General features: G+C 42.0%; 1 protein-coding gene across 1 annotated transcript; it reads right to left on the bottom strand.

Annotated features, from left to right (window-relative positions):
• Window positions 1-429: 429 nt before the first annotated feature.
• Window positions 430-9,760, bottom strand: LOC121554252 (NXPE family member 3-like). Its single transcript, XM_041867722.1, has 5 exons — window positions 9,668-9,760; window positions 8,797-9,554; window positions 8,569-8,639; window positions 8,259-8,480; window positions 430-1,250 (listed from the first exon to the last, which is right to left on the bottom strand). Exons 1-5 carry the CDS (start codon window positions 9,758-9,760, stop codon window positions 700-702), a joined length of 1,695 nt encoding a protein of 564 aa, XP_041723656.1. The 3' UTR covers window positions 430-699.
• Between the last annotated feature and the right edge of the window lie 5,015 nt (window positions 9,761-14,775).

Genomic DNA, 14,775 nt, shown 5'->3' with positions numbered 1-14,775 from the left:
TTCGCTATAGGAAGATAAACGATCTGACCCATATTACCAGAGAAACATTTTTGACCTGGTTGGGCGAGAAGCAAGACGTTTCTCTGTAGTAATGGTGCAACCATGACGCCAACGAATCTGCACACGCTTGTTTCTGTAGGGCACTCGGAAACAACGGTACAGCAAAACCTTATCATTACAGCTTTCGAGCCCTGTGGGCAGGTGTCCCTTAGGTTGGTGTCTCTCTGCCAAACACTTCTCTAAAACCAAAGTGGGCACAAAAAGACTGACATCATCACAAGTTTCACACACCTTCAAGGAATTTCTCTAAATGGCTTTATTTGATTGAAAAGTTAATTCCTTTATTTTTTAAGCAGAGGTACAGTACAAAGAATAAAACCACAACTGTATGAAAAAAAAACTATTTTCTCTAATAGTTTGAGGCACAATTTCATTGCAATTTATTGTATGATCTTTGAAATTTGGAGAGCGCAGCCTGGACAAAAGCTACATTTTGATTTGAGGACTTCTTTCTATCACTAGATATGCTAGTAGGATGCCATTGTCATTTAGACTCTTAACGGTGTTGAGACATACTTTTTTCTAGCAGATGTTCAAATTTAGCAGGCTCAAGTGATGAATCATGTAAGCTAGTCGGACAACACTCCGCCCATGCTAGTTATTTTGTCAATTGTGCCAGAAATAATTAAACTTTCTCTGCTAGTTCTTTACTGGGCAGACGTGAGAGAGGATAGCGTTTATCATGTTCTTAATGATTGGAGGGCGTGGGTGGATATTGTGGGGGAGTTGGTGGGCAAGGGTCATCTCCCAGGCATCCACTAACTTAATATTCAGGCCCCTGAACATGGCCTTGATCACCTCGTCCAGCTGCAGCGAAAACCAGTCGCTGACGATGAGGCACTCCTGTAGGCTTTGGGCCCGAAGGTTTGCCGAGCGCACCACAACCACAGTCCCCGGAGCTCGGTTCAGAAGCCGCACCACCGCCCTTCGAATGTGGCGTAGTCTGCGAATGTAAACCTGCACAGGGAAGGTACAAAAATGGGCCCAAACGCTGATGACTACAACAGTGTCTGAGCCCCCGGCCAGGCCATCCAGCTCATTAGCTACATAGCGCAGCTGACTGATGCTGAGAGGGGTCCAGGAGATGGGGGGGCCATGGCTGCGGTACTTTAGCAGGATATTGTGGGGGATGTCCACCGCCATGAAGGGCCCTGCCTTCACAGGACTTCGAAGGTTGAAATCCTTCAGCTCTGTAACAGAGAGAGAGGGAGATGTTGCGAGATGGCTCCTGTCACATATTCTATGGTTACACATGGTTGTCGTCATCCGATCATGATTTGATCACTATCTGATCGAGATTTGTTGTCTACACTTTAATTAAATATGTCTCTTCTCTGCCCACTTCGTCCGTATTATGACCAGATTTCCTGGTCCCTCCCTGTATGCAAATGAATCCAACCTGCCTTGGACCTCCCGTTATGACCCAAGCTGTGGAAATCGACAGAAAACAGCAGACTTTTATAGTCAATAGTTTTGTACTCTCATCATTACAGCCTACTTTTGTTATTCAACGATTTAAGACTGGGCGCAATAGGCTACTGTCCCAATAACCTCAACCTGTCCACAGCCATACAAATAAATATTCAGAGAATCCCTAAAAAAGTCACCACACAAACGAGCTGAGTATCTGGATGTGTGTATAAAATACAATTATTGCACAGTAAAAATAAACAATGACACTTAGGTCCTAATGCACACAGTAAAAAGAGAAACAGATTAAGTTAAAGGGTAGGATACAAAGTGCATCTCTGAATGGCGCAATGCATTATCCAAACATGTCTGGACAGTGTTGTTCGATACGCATGGATGTTTACATACGTTGTCTTCATATTATTGTTTAGTATAGGCCAAATCATTGATCAGTAATAATTCGTTAACGGAACCTCAATAATTAGGATAAGCAAGACGAGTGGTCATATTCTGAAAATGCATGGATAAAAGCGGCAATTGATAAAAAGTGCAAAGAAGCATGCATGTAAAGCAAATGGCTTTATAAAGGAATAAAGTATAAATATAAAAGTAGCTTAAAGAGGCCTTCATATTGAAGCCTACATTATATTGGACAGTGGCCTCGCTCATGCCTTTACAAATCAGTTTCTGCACTTTACTGATAGCTGGAAAATGCTCAAAGATTCACAGAATATTAAAGAATATAATAAAATAGGAAAGGATTGCAATACCAATGTATTATTTTCATATCTGATAAAGGTAGCCTACAGGTGGAAAATTAGGCCTACACATTATACCTGGCCATACACTTGTTATGCTGTTCTGCTGCAACTCCATCATACTCTGTCCCATGCATCCCCAATACATGTATAGTTCAGTTAAAATTCTGCTTTTACAGTCCTTGGCCTGTCTGTAGCCTACGATGTTTTAAAATATTAGATTTTGCACTGGCAATGGACGTGGGAACGGGATAACCCTTTTCCTCTCATTCGGGACGATATCTCTTCATAAATATTTTTATTTCTATATGCCCATTTTATTCAGGGCTGGACGTGGTATGGTCTGTGGCATCCGTCTAGATTGCCAGTAGGGACTTGGTTTCTAATGAAGACCATGATCTTAATTCAACTGGCCGGTGTGATTTTTTTGAGAGGGCGGGATAACCATGTCATTGGCCAAATTTAAAGTGCCTTCAGAAAGTATTCACACTCCTTTTTCCACATGTTGTTGTGTTACAGCCTACATTTAAAATTGATTAAATTGAGATTTTCTTGTAACTGGACTACACACAATAACCCATAATGTCAAAGTGGAATTATGTTTTTTTGAAATCTTTACAAATTAATAAAAAATGAAAAGCTGAAATGTCTTGAGTCAATAAGTATTCAACCCCTTTGTTATGGCAAGCCTAAACAAGTTCAGGAGTACACATTTGATTATCAAGACACATAATACATTGCATGGACTCACTCTGTGTGCAATAATAGTGTTTAACATGATTTTTGAATGACTACCTCATCTCTGTACCCCACACATACAAATATCTGTAAGGTCCCTCAGTCAAGCAGTGAATTTCAAACACAGATTCAACCACAAAGACAAGGGAGGTTTTCCAATGCCTCGCAAAGAAGGGCACCTATTGGTAGATGGGTAAAAAAAAAGTAGACATTGAATATCCCTTTGAGCATGGTGAAGTTATTAATTACACTTTGGATGGTGTATCAATACACCCAGTCACTACAAAGATACAGGCATCCTTCCTAACTCAGTTGTAGGAGAGGAAGGAAACCGCTCAGGGATTTCACCATGTGGCCAATGGTAACTTTAAAACAGTAAATAATTGTATGGCTGTGATAGGAGAAAACTGAGGATGGATCAACAAGATTGAAGTTACTCCACAATACTAACCTAATTGACATTGTGAAAAGAAGGAAGCCTGTAGAGAATAAAACTATTCCAAAACATGCATCCTGTTTGCAGCAAGGCACTAAAGTAATACTGCAAAAAATGTGTCAAAGCAATTCACTTTTTGTCCTGAATAGAAAGTGTTATGTTTGGGTAAAATCCAATACAACACCACTCTCCATATTTTCAAGCATAGTGGTGGCTGCATCTTGTTATGGGTATTCTTGTAATCTTTAAGGACTGGGGAGTTTTTCAGGATATAAAAGACACAGAATGGAGCTAAGCACAGACAAAAGGTGGTTCAGTCTGCACCAGACACTGGGGAATGAATTCACCTTTCAGCAGGACAATAACCTAAAACACAAGGCCAAATCTACACTGGAGTTGCTTATCAAGAAGACAGTGAATGTTCATGAGTGGCCTAGTTACAGTTTTGACTTCAATTTACTTGAACATCTATGGCTACCAATGATCAACAACCAATTTGACAGAGCTTGAAGAATGTTGAAGAGAATAATGGGCAAATGTTGCACAATCCAGGTGTGGAAAACTCTTAGAGACTTACCCAGAAAGACTCACAGCTGTAATCGCTGCCAAAGGTGATTCTACATAGTATTGACTCAGGGGTGTGAATACAGATATTTCTGTATTTCATTTTCAGTACATTTGCAAACATTTCTAAAAACATATTTTCACTTTGACATTATGGGGTATTGTGTGTAGATGGGTGAGAGAAAAAATCTATTTAATCCATTTTGAAACCAGGTTGTAACACAACAAAATATTGAAGAAGTCAAGGGTTATGAATACTTTCTGAAGACACTGTATACCCTTTAGTTGTCTGGATTCGTTTACAGATGCGTCTTTGACTACCTCCGGAGGTAGTCCAAAAAAAATAAAAAAATAAAACATTGTAAAGTGGTTAACCCACACCCATAAGGTGAATGCACCAATTTGTAAGTCGCTCTGGATAAGAGCGTCTGCTAAATGACGTAAATGTAAATGTAAATGTCAGGAAGATCTAATCACAACCAGATCACAATGCGTCTTTTGATTGTCTACACCTGTCGACGTGTGGGCACAATCAGAATATGGCCGAGAACATGGCCAACGGACGCATGTTAGAACCAGGTATAAATTAAATAAAATAAAATACTGTTTTATTTGTCACATACGCCGAAAACAACTGGTGTAGACTTTACCGTGAAATGCTTGCTTACGAGCCTTTCCCAACAATGCAGAGTTTAAAAATAAAAATGAAATAGTAACACAAGGAATACAGTTTTTTACAATCACTTTGGCACTAATTTCAGAACCTTGACGTCATTTTTCAAAACTCTAGACACAAAACTCACAACCAATGATCATTTTTCAAAACTCTAACACATTTTTCAATTGCTTGGATACAATACACATAAAACTAAGATAATTTGTTCATTTAACAAAAATCACGTGTTCAATATGACATAACTTAACATCAAAGTACTACTATTTCAAAAGGCAATTCACACATTACATTTCAGATGAGTGTCTATTCATTGCATTACAATTATCCAATTATCAACTGATACAACTGCTCAAAATGATAAGTAACTGTTGAATTACTCTTAATGCATAGTTGTATGGAAACAGACAAACAATATTCCATGTTTAGATCATGAAAGTTTCAAGATAACGAGATTCATTGTCACCAATTAGCGTGGAGCATGAACCAATTAGACTACATTATCTATGGATGTAATATTTCATCATCATTCCTTATCAGACACCGTTTCTATGGTCCCATGTACCACCTTTTCAGACTATTTACAGTATTGACAGTACTGCACTGTATGGATGCAGTCCCTTGTAATTGCTTGTCCAATTCTGCCAACTCGTTACTGATGATTGAGTTCACATTGTGGAATGAGTATATAAAGAATTGATTGGGATCCACTTGCAACAACATAGCGATACGTACTGTAACATGGAGCCGGCAGGTGATCCAGGTCACAATAGAGGTCAAGCAGTGGTGGGAGGAAGACGAGGAAGACGTGTTGGTCAAAGGAATGGCAGGGGACAAGCACCCCTTCTGAGAGGTGGTCGTGGGCCTCGTTTGAGAGGTGTGGGGGAACGTGGTAGAGGACAAGGCCACGGACCAAGACAGCGGCAGCAACAGCAAAGAGTGTCCAATGAAATCCGAGCAATAGTTGTAGACCATGTCATAAATCATGGTATGACAATGACTGAGGCGGCTACAATGATACAACCAAGTGTCTTCTTACTGTAATGTTCCCTGTAGAATTGAGACTAGGCCAAATAGGGGAGGCAGAGGCAAAATTCTGACTGACCAACAAGAGCAGACTGTGGTCGATTAGGTTCGGGCCAGAAATGATATTCGCCTTACAGAAATTCGCCAGCATATCTTGGACAATGAAGACATGTTTAACAATGTGGAATCCATAAGTTTGCCGACTATTGCACGCATGCTGAAAAGGCACCAGGTGTCTTTAAAGCAACTATACCGTGTGCCTTTTGAAAGAAATGCAGACAGAGTGAAGCAAATGAGGACTGAGTATGTTCAGGTATGTTCAGTTTCAAGATGGCTGTTGTAATAAAATTCCCTAATAATTCTACATTGTACAGTAATCAGTAAATCTCTTTCCAAAATGTATTTTTAGAGGGTGATGGAGCTGGATGCTGATGACAACCATCACAAATTCATATATTTGGATGAGGCAGGCTTTAACCTGGTCAAGACAAGGAGGAGAGGTCAGAATTTCATTGGCCAGCGGGCAACCATCCAAGTACCTGGACAACGTGGGGCCAACATTTCCATGTGTGCGGCTATATCAGAAGATGGTGTGGTGGGACGCAGACCTCGTATTGGATCATATAATGCAGCTCTCCTTGTAACCTTCCTTGATGAGCTCGATCAGGTCTGTAGAGCTGATGGCGTGACCTATGTCATTGTGTGGGATAATGTCAGGTTCCACCATGGTTTCAGGTCCATGCACAATTTACCACCCTGTATTTACCCCCATACTCTCCTTTCCTTAACCCGATTGAGGAATTTTTCTCCACATGGAGATGGAAGGTTTATGATAGGCGCCCTCATGAACAAGTCACTCTTCTCCAGGCCATGGATGACACATGCAATGACATCATGGCAGACCAGTGTCAGGCCTGGATTCGCCAAGGTTTTTTCCAAGATGTTTGGCTAATGAAAACATCCATTGTGATGTAGATGAGAACCTGTGGCCAAATCCACAAGACAGAGTTGATGAAAATGTAGAAGTACAGTAATCACTCCTATGTTTTGCTTTTTACAGTACAAGCAAGCAAGTTGAGGAACACTGCATTTAATGTTTTACAGTACTGTATTGTTTTTCATCAATATATTTCAGATTTTGTTCAATGATTCCACTGTGTCTGTAGTATTCTCTCTACTACTGCAGTACTTTTACAGGGATGTATTTACATGTAGTACCATAATGAAACATGTATCACCTATTTTGTTCTACAATATTTAATGATTGTACGAACAATGACACAGTGAAACTATCGGTTGCTTGTGTGTGGGTGATCTAAATTAAAATTTCATTGGTATTTCACAATACATTTGTTTTTTGAACCAATGATAGTGCAAGTGCAAGATTTCTTTAAAGATATGAATGCACAATGCAATGTTTTGAACATTGGACAGCCTGTGTTACAAGTGATGACCGTTTTGAGTTTTGTGTATAGAGTTTTGAAAAATGACGTCAAGGTTCTGAAATTAGTGCCAAAGTGATTGTAAAAAACTGTAAAATAAAGTACACAAGAATGGAGCTACAGTATATACAGGGAGTACCAGTACCAGGTCAATGTGCAGAGGTACAAGGTATTTGAGGTAGATACAGTATGTACAAGAAGGCAAGGTAAAGTGACTAGGCATCAGGATAGATAATAATAAGAGTAAAATAAAGAACAGAGCAGCAGCAGCAAATGATGATTGTAGAAAATGTGTGTGTGTGAGTTTGCGTGTGTGTAATGTGTATATATGTTTGTTTGTGTTGTGTCGGTCTGTGTGTGTTATGTGTGTGTGTGCATATGTAGTGTATGTGAATGTGTGTGGGTTTTGTGTGGGAGTGTCAATGTAGTCTGTGTGAGTGAGTGTGTATATGGTTTGTGTATATAGTCTAGTGAGTGTGTACACGGTTTGTGTATATAGTCTAGTGAGTGTGTATATTGTGTGTATATATAGTCTAGTGAGTGTGCGTAGGGTCAGAGAAAAATTGAGTCAGTGCAGATAGTTAGGGTACCATTTATTGACTATTTAGCAGTCTGGCTACTCAGCAGTCTTATGACTTGGGGGTAGAAGCTGTCTCAGAGTCTGTTGGTCCGAGAGCCGATGCTCCGATACCGTTTGCTGGACGGTAGCAGAATGAACAGTCTATGGCTTGGGTGGTTGGAGTCTTTGGCAATTTTTCGGCCCTTCCTCTGACACCGCCTGATATAGAGGTACTGGATGGAATGGAGCTCGGCCCCAGTGATGTACTGGGCTGTCCGCATTTGCCATACCATGTGATGATGCAGCCAGTCAAGATGCTCTTGATGGTGCAGCTGTATAACTTTTTGAGGATCCGAGGGCCCATGCCAAATCTTTTCAACCTCCTGAGGGGGAAGAGGTGCTGCCATGCCCTCTTCAAGACTGTGCGGGTGTGTGTGGACCATGTTAGGTCATTAGTGATGTGGACGCCAAGGAACTTGAGACTCTCGACCCGCTCCACAACAGCCCTGTATAAACTGATCTAGAGAGAGAATATGAACGCACCTGAGACAGCTGAGTGTGAGATGTAATAGGTTTGGCAAACAGCACTCACCTGGCAAGAAGCTGGTGAGGAACTCATAGTACTGTCTAACGGTGGAGTCTCCATACATGTACACCACCTTGCCCTTCAAACACTGAGTAATGGCAGTGGGATCATTAAACTGGCGCATCACGACACCACCCAGTGACTGCCATGACCCTTGGAAGTAATACCCAGAGGGAGTGGTCCTGACAGGCGCTGCCTTTGCACGGCTGCTTTCCACCTCAGGTTTGTCTGAAATACGAGAGGAGACATGATGCAACAGCTACCATCACTTTACAGACACACTGCTTTGTCTTCACACTGCAACAATTTATTTTACCTTTCTTCTTAGGCAGCACAGTGACACTGTCAGACCCCTTGGCATGAATATGTGTTTTGAGGTTTACGCCACTGAAAAAGTTAGAGAATCATTTTAAATGTTTTAAAAGAAAGCAATAACAATCACCTGAACCACACTCTGTAATTGTATATTGGAAGAAATGCTGCATAGGTCCAAGGTCAAACATACGCTCATTCCCACACTCACTCTTTTTTACCCCACACTAACCTCTGGAAAAGCAGTGCTTCTTTGTCGGTTATCAGATCTTTCTGGTAGCCTGCCCTGAAGTGGTTGATCCGTGTGTCACAGCTCAGCAGCTGCTTGGGCTGGTAGCAGTACCAGGGTTCACCCGTGTGGGGGTCTGTGTAATTGCACAGCGGCTGCTGGTTGGTCGGTAGGCAAAGGTTACACATGGTGGTCTCAGAAAGTAATCCAGAGCGGAACAGGCTCTTGTAAAGCACCCGGTCGGGCCGTTCCTCACGTAAGTTTCGTAGAACATGAACAGCCTCACTAGGATGAACCAGTGTCACCTCCACTCGTACGGACCCCTCCCACAGTAACAGAAAAATGGCAGAGTAGGTCCCATTCTGGTGGTCCACCACCTGTCCTGCAACGCCCGCCCCCAGCTTTGGGGAGTGCAGCCGAGCCAGCAAGAAGTCCCCACCATGGCTCTTGGGACGTCCCTGGAAATCTTTCATAAGGACCAGAAACTCCAGCTGGTCCCCCACATGCCACTCTCTCCCACCAACTGCCGGCAGCATTACAAACAGGCTGTGTGCAGGGTCACTGGTCTGTTCCAGGGGTGTAGGCGTGGGCCGAGGCGGAGGCTCTGGCCAGGCAATGGACTCCAGGAGGTAATGCTCCTCCAGAGCCTCCTCAGGTGTGCGCTCCTGGCCCAGGTGGTTACAGCTTTGCTTGTGGTCCAGGAGAGGAGGGCCCTCTGAGTGGACGCTGCATATGTCCCAGATGCATAGGTCCAACTTCCACTGTGGATGAGAGTAGAGGTCACTAAGGGGGAAAGGGTGGTAGGCTAATGCAGGTAGATTGTGATGGAAGTAAGCTTGGACTTGTATTGGGGGAAGATCACTTTCCTCCTCACCTCCAGAATGTTGATGTTGCGGAACAGGAAGAAGAGGCCTGACAGGGTCAGCAGGAGAAAGATGCAGACATATTTGGACAGGCACTTCCACATGGCCCCAGTCTCCAGTCCCCCTTATATTGACATATAGAAGCTGGTTACTGTTCATCTACTCTGTTTGCATAGCATGTGGATGTTCCCCTTAAAATACAACTTAACATGATTTCTCCATTTACCTTGGCTGTATTTGATTTCCCAAAACACGGTGTGCGTTTATCAGACCTAGACTACACCAGATTAAGAATGTCATCTTTATTTCATATTTTTCCATATGACTATAGCTTTACCCCTTTCGAACGCAAGCGAGCAGAAAACAAAGTTGATCCTCTTGTAAAAATACTATAACAACCTTCGTGCAACACTAGCCTCACCAAAAACATTACATTTATTGACTACTAAACCATGTACATAAACCATGATTTGCCATGATGACAATATTTATTTACAGCTCCCATTAGGATAATGTATCTTCTATTCAACTTGATTGCTGTTCCTGAAACATTGACAGCTGTGCTGACATGACAACTGGGTCGGAGACAACTGTATCAGGTGACAAAAGCATTTGTTTTGATTGGCTGTTGCTTGCAACTAGTTGCACAAAGTAGACGTTTTTGCAACTGGATGCAACCAAGATGCAGATAAATTGCTTATTAGTTGCTCGGGGTGGTACATGAAGCAATCCAAATGCAACATAGTTAGTTGCAAGCAACTAAAGTTGCAGGAAAGCTGCTTCGTGTTACTACAGCCTAACATTAGTGAGCTTATTTTGGGGTCGTGTTACAATCCAATGTTCAGTTATACAAATCAGATGGTACACTGGTTAAACAAGCTGATTAAACATTATTTTTCTCCAACAATATTATCTTGTGATTTCATGCTGTATTAAAATGAAGTGAATGACCCATTGATCTAGCCTATAGCCTCTGGCTGCTGGTGGGGGAGACTGGAGGTCTCCCAGCAAAATAACACTTGTGACGCCACATGGCAAGAGTCGAGAACACAGGTAAGCACCTTTACAGTCCATTGTGAGAGAAGCACATAGACCTGGAAGATAACACAGACTACATGGACATGAACACAGTCAGTCTTGAATGTTCTAAATGTAATGATGTCAGATGAGTTCATTCAAGCTAGCTAAGTAAAACATTTAAAAATATGATTTGTTCAAAACTGGTTGCATGGAAACAGTTTTGCACAAAAACTGGTAGGACTTTGGAACTTTCATTCATTTAAGCCCAAATCACACAAGGGATGTCCGTCATAGCATGAATTTGCTTGTGAGAGAGTAGCAAGCGATAATTCACATAGACAGCATAGTGTTCACCAATGTAAATGTGAACACTACATTATAAACAGTTGTAACCTGCCTAAATGAGTACCGACCCATAGCACTCACGTTTGCAGCCATGACGTGCTTTGAAAGGCTGGTCATGGCTCACATCAACACCATCATCCCAGAAACCCTAGACCAGGGACGAAACACTTGTGTTTTTTATTTCTACCTGGTAGTTAATTGCACTCACCTGGTGTCCCAGGTCTGAATTAGCCCCTGATTAGAAGGAGAGGATGAAAAACAGAGGTGTTTCGGCCCTCCAGGACCGGAATTGAAGAACCCTGCCCTAGACCCACTCCAATTCGCATACCGCCCCAACAGATCCACAGATGACACAATCTCTATTGCATTCCACACTGCCCTTTCCCACCTGGACAAAAGGAACACCTACGTGAGAATACTGTTCATTGACTACAGCTCAGCGTTCAACACCATAGTGCCCTCAAAGCTCATCACTAAGCTAAGGACACTGGGACTAAACACCTCCCTCTTAAACTGGATCCTGGACTTCCTGATGGGCCGCCCCCAGGTGGTAAGGGTAGGCAACAACACATCTGACACGCGGATCCTCAAAACAGGGGCCCCTCAAAGGTGCGTACTTAGTCCACTCCTGTACACCCTGTTCACCCACGACTATGTGGCCAAGCACGACTCCAACACCATCATTAAGTTTGCAGACCACACAACGGTAGTAGGCCTGATCACCGACAACGATGAGACAGCCTATAGGGAGGAGGTCAGAGACCTGGCAGTGTGGTTCCAGAACAACAACCTCTCCCTCAACGTGATCAAGGAGATGATTGTGGACTACATGAAAAGGAGGGCCATTCACATCAACTCGGCTGTAGTGGAGCAGGTCGAGAGCTTCAAGTTCCTTGGTGTCCACATCACCAACGAACTATCATGGTCCAAACACACCAAGACAGTCGTGAAGAGGGCACGACAATGCCAATTCCCCCTCAGGAGACTGAAAAGATTTGGCATGGGTCCTCAGATCCTCAAAAAGTTCTACAGCTGCACCATCGAGAGCATCCTGACTGGTTGCATCACCGCCTGGTATGGCAACTGCTCGGCATCTGAACGCAAGGCGCTACAGAGGGTAGTGCGTATGGCCCAGTACATCACTGGGGCCAAGCTTCCTGCCATCGTCTATACCAGGCGGTGTCAGAGGAAGGCCTCCCTAGTGATGTACTGGGCCACCAGCCACCCTAGTCATAGACTGTTCTCTCTGCTACTGCACGGCAAGCGGTACCAGAGCGCCAAGTCTCGGTCCAAAAGGCTCCTTAACAGCTTCTACCCTCAAGCCATAAGACTGCTGAACAGTTAATAAAATGGCTACCCGGCTTATTTGCATTGACCCCCCGTTTTTTTACACTGCTGCTACTCGCTGTTTATTATCTATGCATAGTCACTTTACCCCTACCTACATGTACATATAACCTCAATTACCTCGACTAACCTGTACCCCCGCAAATTGACTCGGTACCGGTACCCCCTGTATATAGCCTCGTTATTGTTATTTTATTGTGTTACTTTCTTACTTTAGTTTATTTAGTACATATTTTCTTAACTCTTATTTTTCTTAAAATTGCATTGCACAGTAGGCTGCATTGCTTTCAAATAGGTAGCACATTTGTCAGATAAACCATAGCCTATACAGCCCAATACATTTTTAGCCATACAACTTTACTTAGCAAAGTAGGGAAGATCATAACAGTTCCTCTAATTCCCTTTATACAACTGATCCACTCAATCTCTAGACAAGATTTGATTCACTCAATACCCATCCACTTTGTTTGAACCTTTTGATAAAATCGTCTGTAAGCAACAACAGTTATACTGTAGTTGCATTTATGCATTGCTACAATGTGTGGTCCTCTGTAGCTCAGCTGGTAGAGCACGGCGCTTGTAACGCTAAGGTAGTGGGTTCGATCCCCGGGACCACCCATGCACAAAAAATTTATGCACGCATGACTGTAAGTCGCTTTGGATAAAAGCGTCTGCTAAATGGCATATTATTATTATTATTATTATTATTCATTAACACTATAGCCTATACATAATGCTGGCTTTCAGTTAAACTTATCAACACTAAATAGACACTTTCTAACATTACATTTCAGAATTCCAGAGGTAACAATGCACAAACAGTGCACAATTTATTAGCTAATTTTACCAGCATTGCTCCGCGTAGAGGCGAGAAAAATAGACCTTACCTATTGCAGATTCAGTCTTCCCAGCCTGGTGCAGGTCTACAATTGTGTTTCTGGTGTCCTTTGACAGCTCTTTGTTCTTGGCCATAGTGGAGTTTGGAGTGTGACTGTTTGAGGTTGTGGACAGGTGTCTTTTATACTGATAACAAGTTCAAACAGGTGCCATTAATACAGGTAACGAGTGGAGGACAGAGGAGCCTCTTAAAGAAGAAGTTACAGGTCTGTGAGAGCCAGAAATCTTGCTTGTTTGTAGGTGACCAAATACTTATTTTCCACCATAATTTGCAAATAAATTCATAAAAATCCTACAATGTGATTTTCTGGATTTTCTTTCCTCAATTTGTCTGTCATAGTTGACGTGTACCTATGATGAAAATTATAGGCCTCTCTCATCTTTTTAAGTGGGAGAACTTGCACAATTGGTGGCTGACTAAATCATTTTTCCCCCACTGTATATGCTCGTGGCCACTCACACAGTTTTTCTCTCATTCACTCCCATGCATTCTATTTCTAGCATAAGCACGCTCGTTCACACGCATATAAAAAAAAATATGATTAACAAACTAAGTTTGGTTAGAGTTGTAAGTGACACTTACAAGTCGTGTGTTTGTGGATTTTGTTACCCTCTGTCTTTCAATGTGCAATTCGCAAACAAACAAAGCTTGACCTACATTATCATTGGGTAGGATAGGGCAGCTATGGTAAATTTGACCCCAACCCTTCATGTTTCATGTTGAAATCATCTAACAAGTAACATTATTGAGCAACACAATCCATTTTACAAATGTTGGTATAATTTGGACATGAAACGCGAAACATGCTAATATATGGGATACTGATTTACATTGGATTTTGGGCACACACAAATAATAAAAAGTTAACATTTGGAGATAGTGGTTTGTTTGTAATTTGGGTGAAACTTTCCCTTTAAAGAGGCTATACATAACTCTATACATCATTATTGGCTATTGAACAGATATTTCACAGCAGTTTAAATTGTACAATTATTCTCTACACTATACTTGTTTTGTCACATAAACTGAAACTAGGCAATCAGTTAACAATCCAAGCAACCAGGAAATGGCGGAGCGATTTCAGTATTGTACTTTAACCTTCCATTTATATTTCTTGAAATCAACTGTTGTTTATAAAGAATAATGCTAATCTTTGCTGTGAGACCAAGGAGTCCGCTTACACTGTACTTTGATTATAAAGGTTTATTTATATCACAAGATTTCAGCATAAATTTACAGATGTCTGCAGGCATTTGGAGAACAGCGACCCAAAATAATATGTTTGTTCTGACCTCCTTTGTCTCAACCAAGTATTTATAATCTTTACCATGATATGGGTGGTTTCCCATACAGACCAATCACCTGTCTCCACACAACAGACTTCCTCTGTTCTATGGGGTGCCCCCATAAAACTGCTCCCCAGATGCTCCCCTAAGCTGAATAAACATCCTCTCAGATACCATTTGAAAACGTTAGCAAAGTCATAAATTCCTCAGATACCACACAACA

This window comes from Coregonus clupeaformis, chromosome 39 (genome assembly GCF_020615455.1).
Source record: "Coregonus clupeaformis isolate EN_2021a chromosome 39, ASM2061545v1, whole genome shotgun sequence".
NCBI classification, from domain to species: Eukaryota; Metazoa; Chordata; class Actinopteri; order Salmoniformes; family Salmonidae; genus Coregonus; species Coregonus clupeaformis.
Note: the sequence above shows the minus strand (reverse complement) of the source record. Positions and strands in the feature narration are given on the sequence as shown.